The sequence below is a fragment of the Mauremys reevesii genome, linkage group 19, assembly GCF_016161935.1.
Source record: "Mauremys reevesii isolate NIE-2019 linkage group 19, ASM1616193v1, whole genome shotgun sequence".
In the NCBI taxonomy this organism is placed as follows: Eukaryota; Metazoa; Chordata; order Testudines; family Geoemydidae; genus Mauremys; species Mauremys reevesii.
In genome coordinates, this window is record NC_052641.1 from 22,492,114 (window position 1) to 22,517,780 (window position 25,667).

At 40.6% G+C, this 25,667-nt stretch overlaps 2 protein-coding genes across 2 annotated transcripts in view; both read left to right on the plus strand.

Moving 5' to 3' along the window:
• RABGAP1 (RAB GTPase activating protein 1) overlaps nt 1-25,667 on the plus strand; it is a 117,016-nt gene that overhangs the window by 38,285 nt on the left and 53,064 nt on the right. Inside the window, exons 11-13 of the mRNA XM_039506161.1 lie at nt 673-847; nt 2,434-2,527; nt 5,082-5,232. Coding sequence (XP_039362095.1) covers nt 673-847; nt 2,434-2,527; nt 5,082-5,232 — 420 coding nt within the window. The remainder of the gene's footprint in view (nt 1-672; nt 848-2,433; nt 2,528-5,081; nt 5,233-25,667) is intronic.
• GPR21 (G protein-coupled receptor 21) lies at nt 20,188-22,537 on the plus strand. The gene is made up of 2 exons (XM_039506168.1): nt 20,188-20,271; nt 20,762-22,537. Exon 2 carries the CDS (start codon nt 21,117-21,119, stop codon nt 22,164-22,166), a length of 1,050 nt encoding a protein of 349 aa, XP_039362102.1. The 5' UTR covers nt 20,188-20,271; nt 20,762-21,116; the 3' UTR covers nt 22,167-22,537.

Here is a 25,667-nt window from a genome sequence, read left to right on the forward strand (position 1 = left end):
TACATGTACATCTTACTTTTGAAGCAGCAAATAGACAATCAGTAGCCATGCTGGGACACTAAACAAGAACAAACAATCTTATCACTAAAAGATTACAGAAAAAATTGTCGTACACTGCACTATTAGTCGGTGAGAAGTTAGCTATAGTTCTAGGTTTTTGTCATTCGTAGTATTTTCCCCCTTAATGAAAAGGTTGTCAGGTAGTCAAGAATTCACCGAACTTCCTCTCCTAGAACTTCCCCAGAGCAAACCTATCATATACTGTTGAAATACATGCTACCTGTGTCTCCAGTCCACTCCTGTGGAAAAAGATGAGCCTGCTTATGAGTTCTGGACCTGAAATATACTCATTTGTCCCAAGGTGGGGAGTACATCTTACTTGTAGGAGCTATACAATTCTGAGTGATGCCTTTTGGATTATGTTTGCTATGCATTCCCATGAAATAGGGGCAGACACCTAACACCAGAAGCATTCACTGCCCTGGAAGTTGCATTGGGGCACTGAAAGGACTGTAATACAAATTTCAGTTCTTCACTTTTTCCTGTGTGGATGGTGGTGAAAATAGTTCCTCTTCTCCATCTCCCCTACCCCAAGGAGAGGATGTAGAAAGAACCTTGTGAAGGACATATTCCTGTGTAACGCCTGACTCACAAGTATATTTTCTAATCCAGATAAAACAAAAGGACAGGAAGAACAACACAGATACGTTATATGAAGTTGTGTGTCTAGAAAGTGAATCAGAAAGGGAGAGAAGAAAAACTACAGCAAGCCCCTCTATTCGATTGCCGCAGTCTGGGTCCCAGGGCTCAATGATTCCTTCCCCTCCAGAGGATGACGAAGAGGAAGGTATGAAGTGGGTCCTGTAACCTTTGTTTTATTTACATGTTTTGAAGGAAATGGAAACCAGCCTAGGTAACTAACAAAACTGTTTAGAACAAGTTACCTTTTGAATGGGATCTTGTTTCACACTTTAAAGCTATGAGTGTCTGATAACTAACATTCAAACAGTTCCTGCAGCCGCCACTCCATTTTTCTTGGGCACTTCTATGAACCAGCTAAATGCTTTTCCTTGGTTCATTTGAATTTGCATGGAGACACACTGTGAAGAGTTTGAAACACTGTGACAAAGTTAAAAATGCTGATAGGCTGCTTAGAAGCATCTGACCTGAAGTAGCACTTGAGATGGAGTTTCTCTCCTTTAAACAAATGTAAACAGCTGCAGCCGTGAGAAATGTGGAGTTGGCTTTAGTTTGAGTTTTCTGTAAGTGGCATGTTTCAGAGTAGCAGCCATGTTAGTCTGTGTCCGCAAAAAGAACAGGATAAATTTGTTAGTCTCTAAGGTGCCACAAGTACTCCTATTCTTTTTATAAGTGGCATGTTTGCAATAAAAAGTGAGCATAGGCTTCTGTAGTGCATAATGTCACACCAGGAGCTATTTTACTGTTTTGGTGATGCTGTTCATTCTGAGACCTGGTGTGTTTTCAGCTGGCTGTGTTGCCATTTCATTTTTTGAATAGACTTTTGAACTGTTTCTGAGTAACTGTTAGAAAAGTAATCAGTATGCTTGAATTATAGCATCTACCACTTCAGATATCTTCTTGTGCTGTTCTAGATTTTTCACACATGAACCAAAATAAATAAGGTCCATTCAAAAGGAATGTATTTTTGTATAAATAATTTAATGGAACAACACTGTCAGACCACTGTCAGAGAAATACTGAATGGCAGCAGAGCTTTTATCTACATTACTTGTAATGAGCATTTCAAAATATCTGTGACTGAATATATCAGCTATGAGATTGGTTTTAACCAAGGGCTGCTTATTGTGCTTGTGCTTATCTACTCTTTCATTTTAGCGATGGAATGTGCAGCATTCTAAAAGCTACATAATTCAAGCTTTGGGGGCTATCAAAAAAGTAACAGCATTCAAAGGAAAAGTGCAAAGCAGTTCAGGTTGCAATGAATGCAATGACATTATAATGGCCTCATATTTCATAAAGGAAACAAGATCCCTTAATCTTTCATTTGAAAGATCAAGAGTTGAGGATGTTACATTATCTATCACTGGCAGTATTTCAGTTGTTTGTCAGGTACTTGCTGCTTTAAAATACTTGCTTTAGCAGTGCTAGAGGTGCAGCATTTCACTGATAGCAATACCATACATTTCTTTCAAGATAACATCTGAAATATGATTGCATTGGTAGCAATTAGGTTAACGCCTGCTTTGCATTCTGACTTGTTCTGGACTGAATTGTGAGGTGCCTGGTAATGATTATATAAGGATTGAGTCTACAAATGCTGTATTCCTCCTTGTTAAAATTTGCACAGATACACCAAGAACTGATTCACATTGTAGAGAGTTGAATGCTAATCTCCTGGTAGGATAGTTCCCCCTGTTCTTACATTTTCTCCTCTCTTCTCATTCATTATAGATAATGATGAGCCTCTCTTGAGTGGTTCTGGAGATGTTTCCAAAGAGTGTGCTGAAAAAATTCTTGAAACGTGGGGAGATCTTCTGTCCAAATGGTAAGAAGCAAGAATATGCATTCTGAAAATGGTACTTCTGAGTCTTCTCAGACATGATAGGTTGCCAGCTAAGTGCCAGCTAAGTGTGCTCTTTCTTCGCAGAGTGGCCATTGTTTCTCAAAATTAGAGTGAATTAAAACCTCTGTTATTGAGAATGCCCCTTATTTTCTTATCTGATTTCAGGTTTTGTCTGATATCTTTTGTACTTCTACTTTTTTATATGTCTGAGTGTTCTTTAAAATCATTGAATGAACATGTTAGTTTCTTGGGGTTACTGCAGCCACAGGTGTTCTGGAAAGCCTAGTATTACTTTGCTCTACATTTGCTAATAAAAAAAATCTAACTATCAAAAGAAGAAGAAGAAGAAAGCTGCAGCTTTCCCTCCACTTTGGCTCCCCAGAGATCATTTCCCAGGTAGGTTCCCTCCTTCCAGGTCCAAGGTCGATTAGAGCTGGGCCACTTACCCCCTCTGAGTATCCTTAGCCTTTGACTCTTAAAAATACAGCAGGATCTACGTTGGATTATGAGGATGTCCACCTCATTAAAGGAAGATAGGCTCTGGGTCCATCAGGGGAGTGTATGAGTCATTCTGCTTTTCTAGGAAGTGCTGATTTATCTAGCACAGAATTTCTAAATAGTAGAGATTCTGGTGCAACCCATACCCTCCCTTCCTGGGCGAACAACTAGCCAGCTTTGCATACTAAGATGAGCCTCCCTCAAAGAGGTTGGTACTGGGATCTTTGCAAAACTCTGCCAGAATTGCACAAAGAGATCACACAAACACAATACCAGATGGAGCATTTCAAACTTGCCCTTGGTCTCCATCTAGTATTGGTTCTCTGCCTGTTCTTCCTAACACCATTGAAAAGCAGAGCAAGAAACATCCAGAAAGCTGAGGGGAAATGAAATATTACATCTGAGAAGGAGAAAAGCAAAGCTACAGTACAGTAGAGATCAGATTAAATCCACATTTAAGTGGTAGGAAATTTACTAATATAATGAATTTTAGCAAAGATTTTCTTGCTATCAAGCTACTCATAGCCTAGTAAGGGGAGTGGTTCTCTATTGATCTTTAATGCCATCATTTCAAATTTGATAGGGTTTTTATTTCCAATTTTTTAATACAAATACATTATGCTAATTTGATAGGAGTGCTTGACATGAAATTGTCACTTTTATATAACAAAAGAGTGGAAAGACTGCAACAAAATGATGTCCTCTCTTCCCCCACCCCCTTACAAGCAGTTTGATCAGATGAGCTCTACAAATCCTCTCTCAGCAAGGATGTTTCTCATATACTTCAGTTCTGTAACTCTTCCAAGGCTGAAAGGTAATTAAGCCACCTGACACTCTCACTGAAAATGTTTTGGCAGCTCTAAGGATGTGGAGTGCTTCTGTGTTAATGCTGGCAGTAACAACTTTAGTGTGGTGTTAAAGTTTCCCTCTTAACTTAAAAAAATATTGCAGGTAATGATCCTTGAGCTTTTAGCATAATAGAAGATTGAAAATCCTAAAAAGGAGAGTTCAGGTGGTTAGATGCCATGGTTTTATGATCTCCTATTCAGATTTTTTTTAATAGCAATTAGCGATTTGTTGGTATTCTTTTAACTTTTTTTTTTTACCATGTATGGTTTGTATTTTAGTACAAATGAGTCACATGCTCTTCACACTCCAAAATCCAGTAGTTGGGAATATCTGGTAGCCTGTTACCCATCAAGTACACAGGTTATATTGTGTGACTCTGTTTTATTAAACCTACTATATATACTAATTCTGGTCATAAATTAAGGTAAGGCAGTTCATAGTCTCTTCAGAGGGTTTGTATTTGTTGTAGATGTTCTAACTCCCAAGCTTGGTTCTGAGAACAGATTTTATTTCCTTTATAGATTATAATTGATTAGTGCTCCCTGTTATCAAGCTCTGTTGTATTTCTGGTGTAATGGGGGAAATCCTGGTATTTAAAAAGCTTTCTAGCAAGATGATAAATTCAGGAGAACTGAATTTACATAGAGGGTGAAAGAACAGATTATAGTACAAGGGTCCTGTGGAATAATTGCGGTTTTAAATGACTGACACACTAACTTTTTGTGGCCAGATGATTGTAATGGAATCATCCTACTGTAGATTGGAGAGGAGCAGGAAAGGAAACCAGCATATATACATATTCTAGAGATCATACAGAATGTGGTGTATTTCTGTACTTGTGTTTAAGGCTTTTCTGCTTTGGTATATTGTGCTGTTGAGTCTCTTACAGCAGGTCCAGGACATGTTTGTCTTCAAACTAGATTTAATAGGGTTTATGGAAGTAGATTGGAAATGTGTCCCATTAATTTTGTTTCTTTCATGGCTCCTGAATGTTCCCACACTGTCATTTATATTACAGCCTCCTATGGACTAGAAAGATACTCCAGCAACACACAGACTGTCTTAAAGTTTTCTCCATTGCGTCTCACATTCTGCATTGCATTTTGGTTGTTACCCATCTGTTTTCATACACTTGTACTTGGGCCACAGTGATGGAGAATAACTTCCCTCTTGCCCTCCCTTCACCCAGGCATCTCAATTTGAGTGTGAGGCCAAAGCCTTTGTCAGCGTTGGTGAGAAGTGGTGTTCCCGAGGCACTGAGAGGAGAGGTGTGGCAGCTGCTAGCAGGATGTCATAACAATGACCACCTAGTGGAAAAGTACCGAATTCTCATCACAAAGGTAAAGTGATGCATTTTATTTTTTTAATGTCTTATTGGTAGAAAGGTGGATAGTTACAAGAACCCTGTATTGCATAAAGGTTATTGAGTATAACTGAATACGGAAGCTGAAAAAATCAATATAATGGAAGAAAAACATAACAAAACACCCTAGGATCTGGAGTATTTATTGTGGCGTTACCTCCACATAGAGCATATTTCCCTTTAATATTTCCACTAATATTTTATAAAGCTGTGACCTGTTTTAGTTTGCCTCTTAGGAATATTCAGCTGTTTGCTTTTTATGTCATCGTTAGAGATTTATTTGGTTAAATTCTTTGGCTTGCTCAGATTTCCTGTTGGAAAGGTAATGTCTGTTATATTGCCCCTAAAATCTGTTTGCAGCTAAAATGAGAATCCAGACCTAAATGTTGAAATTTAACTTTGGTTACGCTACTAAGAAACAAGTCAATGTGATCTGTTAACATTTGTTTGGTTTTTTTTAAAGGGCATATTTGGGTTTTTTTGATCCAGCTGTTTAATTTTGCAGATCTTGGTTCTTAAGAACAACAGTAGCGTGTAGAAGTTTCTGACATTAATGTTGACAACAATAATAAAGAAAAAGAAAAGACGTTATATGCTCAAACATCATGCAACCATGCTTCTCAAAATTCAAAATATAACAGTTGTTCAAGAAATAAGAATGAAATATCTTTTCTCCACAATCAGTATTGTGAGTTTGGATATGATCGTTCTATGCACAAACAATCCTATTTTACTGTGTTCATCAAATGATAAAGTTCTTAAGGACTGTGTAAGAAATGACTGGTGGTGAGAGTTCACTACAAAAGTCATCTGAGTGTAAATTCATTGTCCAAAAGATAATTAGCAAAATTAGTTTGAGTCAGCCTTTGGATATCCATGATCTGATTACACATAGCCTCACTCTGATTTGCCAGGAATAATTACAAACATTATTCTGATGGGAGAAGGGCATCTGAAATAAGACCCAGTGGGAAATAAAGCTTTGATTTATGTTGCATAATCACACAAGTTAAGAAGAAGGTAGTATTATCTGTCAAGCAAAATCTCCTGGGTGCTTCTGTTGTATTGTTTCAACTGCTAGGTGAGGAGCAGACCATGTCACTTGTGTCCCCATTCCAATATTTGGGTACTGGAATGAAGGAATGAGCTGTGTGTTGTATAGTATAGTGCGTGACGCACACTCCTGTCTGTGAGTGAGGTGAGTAAATGCACTAGGGTTTTTCATTTTCCTTCTTAAATCTGTGAAATCCTTCCACTCTTTCACCTCTTGGTGGAAGCAGAGGAAATAACCTGGCTGTGATGCACTGAAAGTTTCCCTGGAGTCCCAGGCAGGGAGAGTTGACTGATTCAGCATTGTGATATAGGGACTGGCCACTCAGACAATACTGCAAAATTAACCTCTTGAAGAAAATTAGCATTGAATGAGCCTCTTTGGCATATGATCTCATAGAGTAATTGGCTTAGGCAAATGAAAGTGAAGTCTACTTTCTAATATAAATGCCATATTTGGGAATTGCTGTGGTGCTGGTTGTAGTGACCAAAAGTCAATTAAATGAAAATGGGACAGGAGTGTTTTTATAGTATTAGTAGAAAAAGGTTGATGGTCTGGAGGGAAAAAATATCTATTCAACTTGTATACTGAATTTTCTATAGTCTGCAGAGAGTGAGGAATGGTGGAAGACCTAGAAAAAGGGATAAGGAGCTGCATAGGCAGAGGTCCAGAGATGAGATCAATTCAAGGGTCCTTTAGGAGGAAGAGATGAGAGAGAAGATGTCAGCAGGGACAGAATTGTGTGCAGCTGTAAAGAAGGGCAAGGACCTTGAAGTGGAAGGAAAGAAGATTAAAAGAGGGAAGTGACCTGGTCAGCGAAGGAGAGAATTATGGGTTTTGTTTGTGTTAGTGTGGTTTTTGGTAGAAATTTGGATGGATTTAAAGGGAGTGAGGTGAGGAGCAAAGGACACTTATTGAAGAGAGGGTTGTGACCTAGACTCCTGCAGTGAGCCTGGGATCTTGTGGGACCTGAAGGATCCTCTGCCATAATAGTGGGTAAAATGTATTTTGTTGCAGGGGCAGGATTGGGTGGGCAAAACCCAGATTGCGGTAATTTGTGGGAAAACACTAAATTGCTTTACGTTGCTGAAATTCTGTTTATGACAAACTGATGAGCAGGTATTTCTTTAAAAAAAATAAAATAAAGGTTTTAATACACCACTACCCCGATATAACGGGACCCAATATAACATGAATTCGGATATAACGCGGTAAAGCAGCGCTCCATGAGGGCGGGACTGCACCCTCCGGTGGATCAAAGCAAGTTCGATATAACGCGGTTTCACCTATAATGCGGTAAGATTTTTTTGGCTCCCGAGGACCGCGTTATATCGGGGTAGAGGTGTACTTAAATTTAAACGAGGGATGGAAAAAAATTTGATGTCTATTATAACAGAAGTTAAAGTATTTTTTACATGGTTTAAGTAGGATTTGTTGTTGTCTTTTAGTGGTAAAAATTGTCTGAATTCTGTTTTTATACATATATATAAAAAATGTTAACCGACTGAGTGTTTTATATATATATATATATATATATATATATATATATATATATATATATATATAAGTAGCATGGGGGAGTCTTGTGGGTGGGAGTGGGATAAAAATGCAAGAAACAATGCTGGAACTGGTGAGAATGGAAGCGGGTTTTGCGGGACGGGAGCAGGGGCTCTGCTATGACCATCCTTTCAGATAGCCAAAGCTGGCAGAATCTTTTAAGCATCTCTAACCAAGTTTGTTGGCCCCTTCTGGTAGAGTGCAGACACAGCATTGTTGTTCTTCTGTGGTTGGGGAGGGCTGCTCTGAAGGACACTTATAGTAACTTGCTTAATCTTTCAGGCACAGTCCACCCTACAGGGAGCTCAGCTGGCTGCTGGCATATAAACATCGGACTTGTTTTGGAAAAGGAAAAAATGGTAACAGGTTGAGGAAATTCTCAGGTTTACATGCAGTTTGCTTTAATCAGCAGGCTTCTTATTTGAGAACTTCATCACCCTAAGGCAGCAAGTTCACCACTTTGGCCTTTGCAGCAGTTACCAATATCTTTGAAAATGGTGCAGTGTTGCTGCTCAAATCAACTCATAGTACTGATGTACCTGCTTCCTGACAGAGCAGTATAGAAAACCAAGTGCTGTGCTGGCTGGCATCAAGCCCTGTCTTCTCTGCAAAGCAACCTGTGATACTTCAGATAACTTCATCTCATGTGGTAGATGTGCATCTGCAGATATGTCAGTTCTGCTTAGTGTGAGCAAAAAAATGAAAAACAGAGAGGATGTGCTAGTGACTGGTGTTCAGCCTTCTACCAAAAATTATTTTAAGACCAAAGAATGACTGAAATGCTTTCCTCGTGATCAAAAATACTGCAGCCTTTCAGGTATGCTCCTCTCTGCCAGAGAGCTGTGAGTAATGAACTATCATTTCTAGTCGCTGCATCAGACTGCATTGGAGACTGTAGTCTTTTGGCCTTGTCTTTTGCTTCAGGGCAGTGAAAAAAGGTAGGTTTCTCACTGAGATTTCAATCAACTGCTTTGGTTAAGTGATTAGATCAACTTCTTTCATTCTGACACCTTTAAAAAATAACATTTGGAGAGTGTTCAGTGCAGCACACACAAATAGCAGCTGGCACTTCTGCTTCTCCTTCCACATGAGTAATTGCTCCACTGACCCAGCAAGATATCTGCAATTCCATCATATGCTTGCTAAGTGGAAGGGCATGAGTGAGTAGATTTATAATAGTGGTGGACTGTGTTTTGGTCTCAGTGTTTGGTTTTCATTATTCCTGATTAACTCAGACAATTATACATGGAGTTCTGACATGAGCTGTTTTAACTGTTCTGAAGAGAACTGGTCAGTTGTCTTAGCCAGAATACTGTAGTGTGACAGAAGGAATTCAGATCTTCACAAACTTAGTTGAGCTCCACCTCCTTAGTGCTCACAAGACTGCTGTGGTCCCATGTGTGTTAAGCCTCCATAGGCTGAAAAGAGACCAGACACTGCCCCAAACTGGGGGTGTCTAGGCACGTTGTTAGGGTGCAGATCCTCTATCTAACAACCCACCTGGAGAGCATAGATCTCAGTCCAACTGCCCAGATCCTGGGATGAGTACGAGTCCCTCCCCTGTTACTTAAACAACATATCCTCTCCCGCAACTCTAGCTGTCTGGGTCTTCCTCAGCTTTACTCTTCAAGGCAACTTGATCGGCCTAACACGTAACAGTCTCACTTTGCACAGGATTCTAAAACACCAACTGCTTTTTACTTAATAGCATGAGAGAAGACAGATAATTTAGAGAATAAGAAACATTTTGCATGCAGTGCCCCTCCCTCTCACTCATTCTTCCCTGGGGGGCCCTCTCTATTCAGGTAGGCAGGGTTCCCTTGGCCTCTTCAGACTCCTATATCAGCTCCCCTGTGCTCGAGCTGGTGAAAAAGGCCAAAGACCCCAAATAGGTCAACTTCTGCCCTTTTATAACCTTCCAGTTCTTCTCAGGTGACTTCAGGATCTGGCTCCTCAGCTGATCACAGACCTCTACCAGGTTCTATTACTTTCTCCTCTGACAAACCAGTTGTTCTGGGTGGGAGCTAGCCTATTGCCTAGAATTTCTGTGTTTTAATAGATGATCATCCCGATATAATAACTTTCTATTGTCAGCCCTGCATCTTACCCTTTGGAATTTCAGTCCAACTTGGAGGTAAAGAGGACAACTGTGCAGCCCTGCGCTTTCTCTTTCAAAATAGAGTTTTCAGCTTGGTAAAGATACATAGAGCGAGTTCATAATCTCACAGAGAATTCATCAATTGCACAGCTAGATTCCCCAAGCAGTCATACTTCCCAATACAGAAGTGTCTGCTAATCATCTGGGAGGCCTTGCACTCTGACTGCCATGGTTTTACCTTCCTGATAATGCTGTGCCATGTTTTACAAGCCATTCCTAGAAGTACTGCTTTTGCAAGACTATTGCTAGGAGTGCTGTTAATGGAAATGCCAAATCAGCGGCACTGCAGTTTTCTGAAGGTGATGTCTCCAGGAGTGAGTAATCTCGTTATAGCAGAACAGCAAAAGGAGTTAATGCAATCCCCCAGCTCTCCAGTGCAAAGCTGGTAATGCGATAGGCCTGTTTAAGTATTCATAGTAAGTCTGTGTCCCCTCTTCTGTCTTGATGTTGACCTCTTTGTTTCAGTAGCAGCATTTGATTTCCGTCAGTCTTTTCGTGACCCCAGATGGCAGCGAGGCACTCCGTTAATACGTATCTGTGTTGACAGCTGCGTTGGAAGTCTCTGGCCTCTTTCAGTGGATTGTTTCTTGTGAGCAGAGTTGTGGACATGGGCTGCATCAGTAGTCTTTGATATTCCAGTTTACTTCCCAATGGGCTTCAGACTCTTGGTGGTTTCAGAAGCTGTGTTTTGCTTTCTTCTGCTTGTTAACAGTCTCTGTAAGAGCAGCCCCTGGCTTGTTGTGTCTATGTGCCTGATTCCATGTGGCGACTGAACAGTGAAATAAAAATGTCCTCCACTGTTTTCTAAATGGAAACCTTTTTTTTTTCTTTTTCTTGAATCTATGTTGTGACATAGGAGATACTTGAAAACCATGCCCTGAGGTGTACACCCTTTGGTTTATTGCCTTTGGTAACTATTGGCCAGCATTGTATACCCTGTTTTCATTATGTGAGTAATATCTAGATTTTACCCACTTCTCCAAATTACTTTTGACCGGGAATTTGTGTACCATCTGCATGAATCTCCAAAGCTATTAGCAATCCCAGATTGTTACGCTCATGGGGGTATATGGAAGACAGCCAGCCAGAAGAATTAAGGTCATATCACTCTTGGGGACAGAAATGGAGCTACAGATCAAAAGATCCAGACAATCCCTATGAGAAGCATCTGTTTATCCTGAAACTTCAAAAGAGGGACTCCTTGCTTCAAATGTGGTAGTCCTGGTCTTTGGGATAAAGAGAAATCTCTGTCACTTTGGCAGTGGTAGCAGTGGCTGATACCCTCCAGGGGCTGGAGCCCTGTAGAGAAGATAAGACAAATGCACCCACATGAAATTAGTCTGTTTTCAGCAGCATTCTGAAATCTAAGGGAGAAGACACTATTGGGTACCTGAAGAAACAATACTCAACACTTTTGGGAGTCACCTTTGGACAGAGAAATACTGTGGTATGGAAGCGTTGGTGAATAGAATATTGGCAGCCCCAAAGGTTTAAAAAATCATGAGTCGCTTACTAAAAAAACATGATTGGCTTAAAAATCAAGAAATAAAAAAAATCAGGAGATTCTTTTTATTCTTGTTTTCAACCTTTAGGGTACAAGCTTTTCTGTGTAGTGGTTAGAGATAGAAGTTTGTTTTAATGAATACTGCGATTTTCAGGTATTCCCACAATTTCAGCAACTGGGCCTTTAAGAAAACTACTGTTCCTGCAAGATTAGAGATAAAATCGCTGGAGTTGACAACACAGTAAAATATTCTTTAATGGTGATTATTGTAGTTAACATTTTTTGTGCATGATCCAAAGCCCATGGATATAACCAGAAAGACTCCTATTGACTTCAGTGAACTTTTGTTTGCAAACGCAGCCTTATCACTGCCTGCTGAACTGTTAGAGAAAGAAGTCTAGGACTTGGTTGTACTGTGTCTCCCACTCTGAGGTTTTGTCTACACTACAAATGCTTTGCCGGTATAGCTACCCCAGCAAAGGTCACAGGGTAGACTTGGTTTATGACAACAGAAGTTTTTCTGTCGGCATAGTAACACCACTGCCTCAAATGACATTAGCTACGCCAACAGAAGCACTCTTCTGTCAGCAAAGCTGCATCTATGCTGGGGTTTTTGTTGGCATAGCTCTGTTGAGTAGTGGCTGTAGAGTTTTGGCACCCCTGACTGATATTATTGTTGTGCCAACAAAACTTTGTTTATCATACTGGCTTTAAAACAATCAAAGAGAATGTTCCATTAGCCCAGGTTCCTGTGATAAATTATTTCATAAGTTCAATTAGGGGAAGAAGCTGGCTGTGACCTCTTTGGGTGCTAAACAGTCAAAACTGGAAAGTTTGTTTTCTTCCTGGGAGTTGTGGATAGATTACAAATAGTAATTTGCAAAATATAGTGGCTAACTGAAACTATTGGTACATTACATTTGTAGTGTCCTAGATAGCATTGATTTCACATCAAGCATTCCGTAAGTTATTTTAATAACTGTGAAATGCCTTCAGCAATAAAGTTAGATTCTGAGGAGTTGAATGGAAAAAAAGCAATAGTTTCCATTGCATCTGGTAGTGAGTGGCAGGGAGCAAGTATTCTTTGTTATTGCTAAGCAATGGATGAGCAGATACAAAATTTTTGCCTTTGTTTATAAGCCATCTGCATTGGTCCCAATAGAACAAGTGCTCAGTGCATAGGAAATTAAAGGCTGTCCATTATATTTGATGATGTCTGGACGTCTCCTGTGTCTGTATAGTCCATTTACAAGGAGCAAGATCATAATCAGATGTCACATAGGAAACTAGCAAGTAGTACAAAATAGGCAATTTTCTATCTTGCTTTTAGAATTGTTCCTTTATTTTTATACTCTGCTGAGAACACTGATTCTACTCAATAAATAATGAACAGTTGGAAAACAATTAATCCTGACTTTAGGATCTTCTTAAATCAAGACATTGATTAGTTTTAAGATAATATAAGATTAGCTTTTTCTCCTGGGGTAAAAATGATTCATGCTTTCTGTGGACAGGTGAAAATACTTTTCACAGAGCCTTTTTGTTTAGACTTCATAGAAATGCCCCTCTAACAGAGCTGTGAATTTCAGAGGTGCTGAGTACCCAGAATTCCAATTGAACTCAGTGGGAGCTGCACTACCTTACAGGTAAAGTGCTTCTGTTTTTAGATTAATGAAGCAATAATGGGAGTTGTACGTTTCTTGTTGAACCTCCATGAGGGTGCATTTTGCATGATCATAGGTTCTCAGATATTCCTGAACACTGGTGGTGTGGAATAGAAATAGCTCTGATCAGTGCAGCTTTTATGTTGCAAAACTATGCCGTATGGGACCCCACCTCATTTCCCATTCAGCGAGCAGAGAGATGATTTTACATTGTTTTAATGGCTGAGAATTGCCTAATGCAGACCCCCGTCTTTTTGAAGCCTTCTGAGATCACAGCTAACCTTCATATCAGGCTGTGGAACAATTTTGTATTTATGTACATTTATTTCTATTGCTGTAGCACTCTCTTAGCTGAGATGCTTCTAAAAAGTAACATACAAACATTTTTGCCGGTGAAGGAGAAGAACTGTTTTTAATATAACTTCTTGAAAACACATAATTGGCACTTCCCAATTAAGCTTTTCTAAAGGACTAATATATAACACCAGTCAGTAGGTCTCAGGCTGTGGCTTGTGTTTTAGTGGATCATAAAACAAAAGATTAAGAATCAAGCATTTATAATGTTGAAGGGAAAGTAGAGGATTAGGAAGGGGAGAGGTTGGTTTATGCAGGACTATGTGTGGGAGGTGGCTTGTAGCATTAGTGTGCACCAGATAATTGCATTATCAGAAAAATATATTTGGCACAACAGGGATATCTTGGGGGCACATCAGAAAAATCCAGTAGCTGCACAGGTGCCCCTTGTATGTTCTACAAGAGTAATCCTACGTTCATTATTCCTTAAGGCAACTGCCAATTTAAACAAATATATCAGTATCAACTATTTCTAGAAATCTTTAAATGCAGGCTTCTCTCTAGTTACTTTCTCTTTTCCCTATAAAGCAGTGGTGGACTCCTTGGGCTGCATGTGGCTCATCAGGGTAACCCACTGGCGGGCCGCAAGGCAATTTGTTTACATCCACTGTCTGCAGGCACAGCCGCTTGCAGCTCCCAGTGGCCACAGTTCGCCGTTCCCGGCCAATGGGAGCTGCGGATGGCCATGCCTGCGGACAGTCGATGTAAACAAATTGTCTTGCAGCCCGCCAGTGGATTACCCTGATGGGCTGCAGGTTGCCCACCACTGCTGTAAAGCTTGTGTTTCTCCCCATGAGAGCAATAACTTTGTCAATAAAGGGCTTTGTCAAATGTAGAACTTAATAGTGTGCACTACACCTTGACATGGTGGGAAGGCTTGTGTGTTCCAATGATCCTGGGAGTTAGGCTGGTGGAAGCTTTAATTCCTGGTAAGGCCACCCAAGCCGAACAGGTCAGAGGGTAGGAACCACATGAAAAGGAGTCCACCCCTCCAGGGTGGTGATTGAGTGATGGGCCAACAACCTCTCATCAGAAGACAGGGATAGTGGAGGGTTTTTTGTGCCCTGAGTGACATCTGACAGTGCAGGAAGGATTCCATTTCAGAATAGCATGTGCAAATGTTATAATAATTTCACTAAAAAGCTAGATGAAAACGTTTTCAGTAAGATTTGACTGAATAAATGTGTTTGTCTCGTAAATATAACAGTACTTCTGAGGCAGGAAGACTCACTTGTACAGTAGCAAAACCTGGTATGGGCCTCATTTGTTTTCCCTCTCTATATACATGACAATTAGATTTGCATACACGCATCTAAACTAGGTGTATGTGTCTAATTTTCAAGAGTGCTGAACACTACAACTCAATGACTTCATCTGGAATTGTGGGATCTTCGAGTGATGGCCACCATATGTATTCCAGAGGTGGGGGTGCGCATACGGGCCATGTGTTGGATCCAGAAGATTTTTGTAGCTGTGTCCATTGATTCAGACGTGCAGCATGTGTCTCTTCATGCTCCCAGACGAGATTATAATAGCCTGGGTGGGTTGATGCTCCTCCAGTTCACTCTTACTGCTGCCTGGCTGGAGCTGGAACCCCTGTTCCTCTGCATTCTGGGTGTTTCCTTGTCCTCCATCTGTATATAAGTCTTCATTCTGGTTTTTCATGTAGTTAGTTATGAATTGTGGATTCTCAGCATTCCTGAAAATTAGGCATGTAAATCTTAATTTAGATATGCATCTGCAAATCTGATTGTAATAAGTATGGCAGTGGTATTGAGGCCTGTGAGGCTGTGATCTTCATATTTGTGTCTGTGTGCTCAGATTTTCTATGCAATTATACTAGTATATACATTTATATAAAATTCAAAAAATTAGCAAGTGAATCATTTATTGGTACTGTCTACAGGAATATACTACTCTTATTGGAAGGGCAGAAATTTAGAATTTTTTATTAATCATTGTAAACCAACATTTTGATTAGTGCACTGGCCTTTCACCTGTGGGAAAACTAGTTTAAATCCTGTCGGAATATCAGTTTGATCCCAGTTTGTGCACATCACAGAACTGTTCTGGAGGTTGGCATGATCGATGGTTTCTGATGAAAAGGGGCTTAGGACACTGATAGCATGGGTTGCTGCTGTTTTGGACTAAGATGCATTGGGAGAGCTGGGGGAGTGGAGGATGCTGAAAAATGGGACTGAAGTGCATTGACAGAGATTGTGTAATCTCAAATCCATGAGCAGTAATTCTGTTCACAATTCATTAACTCAAGAAAAAAAATAGAATAGAAATTAGAAAATTAAGGGGGTAGAATTGGCTTCTCTTCCGTTATTATAGTGGAATCTCTCTGTCTTTGCTGGAGTTCAGTTTTTTGTATTTCTATTAAAAATCTGTATGTTCTGAGGTTTCTGATTTTGGCTGCAGTTATTTGCTCTGTCCTGACATTTTATTAACCAGTTGTTATTGAGGCCTAGTATTAGAAATCCTGAGAGAACCTACCTTGTTTTTAAATATCTGAAATATTAAAAGTTTGATGTATGTTGTTTTTCTTAGGACTGAATAGGCACAGTAGTAAATATTCCCTCGGGATCTACAAACACCACCTGACTCTTGGTAACTGAATTCTGCTCTGCCTCAGAAAAAGAAGTAAATTTATACCACAAATACTGTTTTGGGGTTGTTTTCCTAAATATTCTTATCTCTGCACTTCATGTCTGGGTATTTATCTGAAGGTAGAATTACAGATCCAAATGTCTGGACAAAAGGTGGCCACTTACGTACATAGCACTCTGCATCTAGGATGATCCATGGCATTTTGCAAACTGATTTACAAAGTGAGTGGAGATTTTTCCCCTTTCTATGAAATGCATTTTATTCAACACTCAAAAATTCTAGCTCACTTTTTGGAAGCAAGGTTCCTGAGTGATAAGAAACGGTTGATTTTAGTGTGATGAAAACATAAAATCTGCCAAGTGGCAGTCTGCTAAAATCCTGTCAAGTTCTTTGAGTGTCATTGCCACAGGCCTTTGTTTGACTATACAATAAACCCCCCCAGCTCAAACGTTTTTGAAGAGAGTTGAAAACCTTTATGATTTCAGGCTGGGGTTTTTTTAACTGAAACTGACTTAGTAAAAGCATTGGTATTTGATGGTAAATTAAAATGCATGTTAATGAAAAGCATTATACATTTTTTTTTAAGGAAAATATTTTGATGATTGTACCTTTCTCAATCAAGGTTAACACTGGCATACAAGAGTGAACCACACAGGTGTTTCTCTGATCATTGTGTAGCAATGTTTCTGAAAGTTGGGTCTTAGGAAGTATATACATCAATTATGCATAAGCAGTGAGGGAAGGAGTGTTGAACTGAGCTGAAAATATCCTTGAAAGCTTTTGTATTTATTTTATTGCCTTTATCTTTGAAATTTGTTAATATTGTCAATTGTCAGGCATCATGTATTTTATTAATCGGGTGGTAGTGTGATACCACTAACATTGTTTTCCCTTAGCAATCAAAAGAACTTAACAGTTTGCTGGGATCAGTTCCCCATTGTAATTTGACGTTAGCCTATTTTCTGTGTAACTTGTGATATGTTTGTGTGAGTGCCTAACTTTAATGTGAAGATTTATAACATTTCTTAGCTACAGTTTTAGTATTCTTCTCTACTCAAGTAGAAATTCCATCAGTTATTGTACAAACTAATAATAATATTAAATCAATCTTCCTAGAAGAAAATAGAAAAAAAATCAAGTTTGTGTTTTTCAGGATTATAAGTCAGCATGAGCCAGAAGGTTTTAAATTATGGCAAACATTCATCTTGGAATTTTAACCAAATTCAACCCATATAAATGTAATAAGTTAAACAGCTTTTTTTCACGGTCAGTATAAATTGTAATCATTTCACTATGACTGCTTTGGGCTGTATGCTTTCCAGCTGTGATTCACATTTCATTAAATACACCTGAGTTTGGCATAACATTTTAGTTTCTGTTGTTTAAGGACTTGCCTGTCCAAGAAAGCTGCATTGATTTAACTTAAAGGTGAATTTAAATCCATATAGTTAAACCAGTTCAAACGGTTGTTTGGACACTCTTATTTTGGTAAAGAATACTTTATTTTGGGTTAGCTTAAGTCAGTTAAGAGCAGGTATAACTAAATTGAAATATGCCATTCTTATATCAAATAAAAATAGCCAAAAAGCCTTTTACATTGGCATAACTATATCAATGTAAAGACTGTTCTTTGGTAGCTGGCAAATCTCATGTCAAGTTGTTGTTTTGGAACAGGAGCCTGATACCTCGAGTTATGAAATGGGCTGTTGGGATTTCAAATGTGTAGATATTCAGTGTGGCTGAGTGAGGAAAAGAGGGGAAAAGCACTTTTTCATTCCTAAATCCCATAACCAGAGGTGTGCTTGAGTTCTGGTATGACATTTTCGGGCTTGTCTACATGGGAGATATTTCTGGCTGTCCCAGTTTAATTAAACCACTCTAGTTATACTGGTATAACTCCCCCATGTGGACACTCTTATTCAGGGATAAGAATGTTTTTGTTTTTCTTCAGTTCAGCTTAAACCACTTCCAGAGGGACGTAAACTAAACTGGAAAAAGGCTCTCTCTTGTACCAGAATATGGGCAGTTATACTAGTATAACTGTAGCGCTTTAAATTCACACCCTGATTTATACTACTGTAACTTCCCCATGTAGTTAAAAGGGGACTGGATAAATTGCAGATGATACTAAACTACTCAAGATAGTTAAGACCAAAGCAGATTGTGAAGAACTTCAAAAAGATCTCACAAAACTAAGTGATTGGGCAACAAAATGGCAAATGAAATTTAATGTGGATAAATGTAAAGTAATGCACATTGGAAAAAATAACCCCAACTATACATACAACATGATAAAAGCAAACAGGATGTTAGGAATCATTAAAAAGGGATAGAGAATAAGACTGAGAATATATTAGATGTGGTCTCCTACCTCAAAAAGATATTCTAGCACTAGAAAAGGTTCAGAAAAGAGCAACTAAAATGATTAGGGGTTTAGAGAAGTCCCAGATGAGGAAAGATTAAAGAGGCTAGGACTCTTCAGTTTGGAAAAGAGAAGACTAAGGGGGGACATGATAGAGGTATATAAAATCATGAGTGATGTTGAGAAAGTGGATAAGGAAAAGTTATTTACTTATTCACATAATACAAGAACTAGGGTCACCAAATGAAATTAATAGGCAGCAGGTTTAAAACAAATAGGACTATAACAATGTTTAAAGGGGACTGGATAAATTCATGGTGGCTAAGTCCATAAATGGCTATTAGCCAGGATGGGTAAGAATGGTGTAGAGGATGGAGATGGATGGCAGGAGAGAGATCATTTGATCATTGCCTGTTAGATGCCTTTCTTATGTTCTTATGTTCTTATGTTTAGCGTGCGAAAGTGTGTGTATTTCTGCTTGCTGAGTGAGATCACATACTGGATATGGACAGAAAGCTTTGTGTAACAGTCTGAGGGAGCCAATCTGTTTTACAAGGTGTTCAGGAAGTTCATCTGAGGAGAAGCACTTCTTGTCATGTGCAAACGGTGAAATACGTTTCAAATCAATGTTTTTAATACAGATCTACATTTCTGAGGCTACCGGGGGTAGGGTTGCTAAAAAGCAGTGTTTATCACGCTAAATACATAGAGAACTAATTCATAATAAGCCACTCTTATTCCGGTGTAAGAGCATCAAGACTGGGAGTTAATCAGGAATAGTTAATCTGTTTTAAATATGCACCCTACATTATTCCAGATTAAGTTTCACGTGCAAACAAACTGTAATAGTATAGGGGGGAGTCTAGTGTTTTCAGACCCTGATTTGCTTTCCAGTTGAGTTGTCAGAAGGGCCTTGTGCTGGAATCTCTCTAACCAAGTGTTTTGTACTGTATCTTTAAACTAAACTGAGCTAAGTACACACCAGCATTCGGCTGTAGGGAAGCCTCTTACATTTCTCATTTCTGCACTGATTGTCTAACCCTTTGGAAGAGAAGGACCCTGCTTTGAGCAGGTCTGTGTGTGGTAATGTGGAGTCATGATGCTTGCGTTATAATAGGGCTCCCAGGGGGAGGAAGTGAGAAACCTGGCACAGCAGCACGGTGAACAGCCACCAACTTCCAGCATCCTCCCCAGAACCTGTTGTACTGCTGCCCTTCGCATTCCTTTCCTTCGCGGGGCTCGGTTACTGGTTGGTGGGAGCTGCCTGCTGCATTTTGCCCCAGGGGAAGGATGCTGCGGGGCGCTCAGAGCTGTTCATCACACAGCCAGACCGCCGGCCACGTGTTTCCCTGCAGCTCCTGCTAGTGCTGTCTGACCCGGGGCCCCTCCCCCGAAATAATGTGCTGCTGCTGCTGCTGCTGAACATCTGGAGAGAGCAGGTCCCCCGGGCGGCTGCTGGAATTGGAGTGGGCTAGCAGGGAGGGGGCGCGCCCCCATTGCAGGCTCGGAGCTGGGGCCCCCTAGTCCCCGGAGCCCCGGCTGTGGTGCTGCAGCTGCCCCTGCGCTGCTTTGCCTTCTCCGCCCCCCTTCCTCCCCTCCCCTCCCCATCTCCCTCCCCCTCCCCCGGCTCCTGCTTCCCCTCCCCCTCGCAGTTCTGCAGCAGTCGGGGCTGAGGCACACGCCGGCTTTGCAGGCTCTCGGGGCTGAGGATGCGCTCGGGCTTTTGTTCCTATTGCGCCAGGCACAGGGGCAGGTGAGTGGGGGTGGGGTGAGGGGGTGGGGGCGTTAGCCGGGGCTGGGTCAGTCGCTCCCCTCTTGTGTAAGGGGAGCTGGGGGGGGGGGCAAGCACCCGGACCGCTGGATCGGTGCAGTTAAAGTGAAATAATGAACAAAGCATCCTGCAAAATGGAGCCAGGGGAAGGGCTGGAAACACCCCCTCTCCCCCCAATATCCCCTGCCCCCAGGGACCTGCAGGCAGAATTGCTTGGGAAGCCCATGAAATGCATCTAAATCTCCCCTCCTGCTGCTGAGCGCCCAGCTCTGCCCGAAGAGATGTCCAGAGACCCCGGATGGTGGGGTGTGGAAAGGGGAATAAGGTGGGGGGGGGCTGTGCTGTGAGAGAGGCAGGCTGCACTCAGGGGTGGGGAACGAAGGAGGGATGGAGTTGGTGGCATGGGGTGCCTGGCAGGGAGCACAGTGGCCGGAGAGATGCTGCAAAACACTTTCCCCTTTTCTTCTGTCAGCTCGAGTTCAGACTCCTGCCGAAGCTTCTCCCTCTTCCCCCGCGCCGCATCCTCTACCCAGATGTTCAGCCAGCCGGGGTGTTAGTGTCAGCCTCTCTGGTGCCTCTGTGTGAACTTGCTGGCAGGGCTGCTGCTGGGACCCAGGGCAGCAGCAACAGGGAAGAGGCTGTCGATTGAGCCGGATTTAAAGGGGAATTGTGCTGCAGACAATGCTCAGCAGCAGCATCTGGAGCAGCCCTGGGGACCCAGCTACACATTGCTACACACATAGCCAGGCACAATGACAGCAGCTGCCTGGAGTGGCTGCGGGCAGCAGGCGGGAGCATGAAGTGAACGGATCACTGCAGTGCTCAAGATGAACTCCACCTTGGTTGGTAACCAGAGTGGGCGGCCATTCTGCCTCCTGGCCATTAGCTACTTGGAGACCGTCAATTTTTGCCTCCTGGAAGTGATTATAATAGTGTTTCTCACTGTGCTGATCATTTCAGGCAATATTATAGTGATATTTGTCTTTCACTGTGCACCTTTACTGAACCACCACACCACCAGCTACTTCATCCAGACGATGGCATATGCTGACCTCCTGGTGGGTGTGAGCTGTCTGGTGCCTTCTTTGTCCTTACTCCACTATCCCATTGTTTTGAGAGAGTCCTTGGTCTGCCAGGTCTTTGGTTATGTGGTATCTGTGCTCAAAAGTGTCTCCATGGCCTCTCTGGCTTGCATTAGCATTGATAGATACATTGCCATCACCAAACCACTGACCTATAATAGTCTAGTCACCCCGTGGAGACTTCGCATCTGCATCCTGATCATTTGGCTGTACTCCTGTGTAGTCTTCTTACCTGCCTTCTTTCACTGGGGAAAGCCTGGATATCATGGGGATGTGTTTCAGTGGTGCGCCGACTCCTGGTACACTGATCGCTATTTCACTCTCTTCATTGTGATGATGCTCTATGCCCCTGCGGCTTTCATCGTCTGCTTCACATACTTCAATATCTTCCGCATCTGCCAGCAGCACACCAAGGAAATCAATGAAAGGCGAGTGCGCTTCAGCTCCCAGGATGGGGAGGCTGGGGAGGCACAGCACTGCCCCGATAAGCGCTATGCCATGGTTCTGTTCCGCATCACCAGTGTCTTCTACATCCTCTGGTTGCCCTACATCATCTATTTTTTGCTGGAGAGCTCTGCTGTCTATAGAAACCACACTGCATCCTTTTTGACCACTTGGCTTGCCATTAGCAACAGTTTCTGCAACTGTGTCATTTACAGTCTCTCCAACAGTGTTTTTCAGAAGGGGCTCAAGCGCCTCTCGGGAGTTGTTTGCACCTCTTGCGCAAGACAGAGGGTAGTTAAGGACTCTTCAACCTCTAGGAGCAAAAGACCTTCCAATGGATGCCATGTCTAAGGAGCAGATTGCTGTGACTGGGAAATGCAGGCAGTCATGTACATTGCAAAATAAGTTAGAAACAGTTTTAAGATGTCCAGGTTAGCAAAAAGGTTTCTGAGAAATGCTGCTGACACAAAAATCAGGAGCGTGTATTATTGTTTTCACTTTAAAATTTCATTGTGGTGTTAGGGTATGTGGTGTGTGACCTCCATATTCATTTTAAGAATAAAGCTGTATCCTGACACTTTTTCTGGCATGACTGAATGTAGTGGGTGTGTGTGAGCTTCAGCAATTTATTTTTTTTTACAGCTTTATGAGGCTGTTTCAAGATTTATGCGTCACATAGAAATGATTTCTCTGAAGTGGAAGTGTTATAGTATAATGGTGTATTGCAGGGACTTTTTTTGTGTATGCCAAAGCATATTGACTCTGTGTGTTCTTACACCGAAATCTAGGGGGCCAAATGGTTTGTCTTTCAGCTCTGTCTAGACAGAGCTCTAGAATATAGTGAATAATGTGAACACTTTAACATTAACTTAAACTTGTAATGAGCCATGAATGCAGCAATGTGATCAAAACAGTGAGACACTTTTGAAAACTGATCTGGTCTCTGTGCCCCATTTTACCAGTAGAATACTTGTATGTGATTGGAGTACATTATTTGCATTTTTCTTTTTGAGCAACTTGGATCAGACCAAAGTTAGCATTTTAATAAAACATCTTTTATAAGCTAAGAAAAAATAGTTGCTGTTTTATGACATTAGAATTGTGGCAGTGATTTGAGGATGATGCCTAGTTGTGAAAATTATTCTCAAAACACTGGAGAACAGCTACTTCTGTTTGGAAATTACTCAAGAACAACTAAAAAAAAACCTGTTTTTTTTAATCTAAATTCTTCTGATATTTTACATACTGGAACTTAAGAGGAAAAAGAAAGAAAATTGTAGTTTAACCAGCCAAGGGAGCTATGTTATAAATTTAACTACAGCATTTGAGTTATGGATAACTGAACACACAGCTAAATCAGGCATTTATCTTTAATCCCAGGAAGCCTAAAGAAGGTTCGAATATAGCAGGAGCTAATTCCTTTTGGCAAGCATCTGTCATAAACTGGTCAAACAAAGTACACTATCTGAGAAACCAAGTTTTCAGTGACTACAACTTTTTAGGGCTGGTTTAGAATGGAGGCTTTTTGTGTGCTGTAATGTCATCAGGAATGCACTGTGGCCCTCAACTAAATTCATTCTCTTTTAAAATGCCATTAACTCTTTATTGATTCATGGAGTGCTATTTTAGTAGCTAAAGTGTCTGCAAAGTATAAATTCTTAACAGTAATGGATTATATTTTTCTATCTCAGTGTCCTCAATACAGGTATGTGTGTTTTTGTTTTGTTTTTTTCTCCCTTCGCATAATACATACCACAACCGATCTACAGCTCACTTTTTTCAGCATACATCCAATCTCTGTGTGCAGTAGGAGTGGGTTCTGGGGAATTCTTTGAGCTCTCCACGTGTGTAGGAGTTGCAGTCAGTGTGTGCTCTCAGTGCACAGAGGGACTGAAGGAAACCTATGAGAAATGGGTTACAAGACTTCTAAGACCTGGAGAAGTCTCTCTAGCTCAAGGGAAAAATCACAGTTTGTGTTATAAAATATATTTAAATCAGATCTTGGTTTTCTACCATAGTATGTCATCCATGATGAAAGCTTACAAAGATAACTTCCTCCTATAGATCCTCCAAAATGTAAGAACAAAGGCTGTTGTAATCCTGATGCTTTCATGGCCACTTTATTAATCATTATTTATATTGTGGCGCACCTAGAAAGCAGGGCCCCTTTTGCTTGGCACTGTGCAAATATAAAACAAAGAGACTGTCCCTATCTCTAAAGAGCATGCTATCTAAATTTAAGGCTAAAGACAACAGGTGGATATGACTGACAGCAGTGGGGAGCTGAGGGTAACAGTGAGACAGTTAGGAAAGATGTAGTAAGCAAGGGTCGCACCAGCTGGCTAATCATTCTCAAGTGTTTTGTAAGCATTATAGCATAGGTGGTTTTTTAAGGAGAGATTTAAAGCTTTAAGTCACTAATATTTAGCATTTATGCTCAGTATTATTGAAATACCCCCTCATGCAAAATACCCCTGCTTTTCCATGGTTCTGAACTGTACTTAAAGTTTCAAGTGTTTGAGCAGATATAATCTAAGCGGTAAAATAGCATTTAACATCAAGATGATTTATGTCAGATTTATCCACTGGGTCCTAAAATCCATCACAGTAGGGTTTTAGGTGTAAGTGGAGGTCTGAAGGCAAATATTGCTGCATCTTTCAGTTTGTGCACCAGGAAGGAGCAGTTGAATGTTAGTGTACAGTATATTTGGGAATACGTGAATTTAGCAAGTGAGGAGACTAAATCCTGACATTAGTATTTAACTTGTGCTGGAGCAGATGCCAGCTTTACCCAACTGGCCCAGAGCTCTATTTAAAATACAACAGTTTACAGCTGCAGATATTTTTAAAACTTAACTTGGGAACAGCTGACCAAGTCAGCATTACTCTGATGGCTAGAAGGAAGGTAGTGCAGCTGTGACTTACAGCTGTGAGATTCACTTACAAAGTGTTTATTAAAAACTAGGCTTCTGCTCTCTCTCAATTGCCGTATTCAAATCTGCTGTCAGTTTCATTTTATCTCAAAATCTTCATCAGTTAAGTTGCTTTTCATGAGACACAGGAAGCAAAACCTGGGCTTCTAGGGAATTAAAAATCAGAACAAATAGTAGATGTTTCCTATGCAACATCTTTCACAGATGCTTCTGAAAGGTGAAGCTGTCTCTGACTATACAGTTAGCATTAAGCCGGTCTTGTCTCAATTACATCTAGTATTTAAATTTTTTGTTTTTAAATATCTTTCATATACTCCTTTCATTTGACACAATGGGAGATTTGTATGTAGTTTAAAAGCTGTTGCACCAAATTCATATCACACACAACCTATTAACTTCAGCTAAGTTACATCAGGGCTGAATCTGTCCCAGTGTGCTTGGGACCAAGTGAGAGAGAAATAATTTTACACTCTATTACCTTGTTTTGTCAGGAGTTCACTTAACTTTATTTGGTATATAGTTGACATGAAGCACAGTGCTTGTTTTCAGGGACTGTCAACACTATTGATGCTATGAAGTGTTACAGAGCAAACTTTATAGTCAGATCGTTTTCATAGCTACATTTGAAAATTAGTCCTTGTGGTTGGCTAAACTTGTTTGATTTCCCATAATACTTTAAAAAATAGTAAATGCTGACTAGGACCATTGCACGAAAAAATGTTGTGATGAAGGGAGCATAGATGTAAAAATTATTTGTATTTTTACGAAAATGCTAAGTCTGCTATGAAACTTCCATGAGCTTAAGTGGTTAAATGAATTGACTTTAATTTCAAATTTGTATCCGGGACTATAAATTCTATTTTTTATTAGGTTAACCAACTTGTTTTCAGATCCATCTGGGTGAAGGTTTATAACTTGT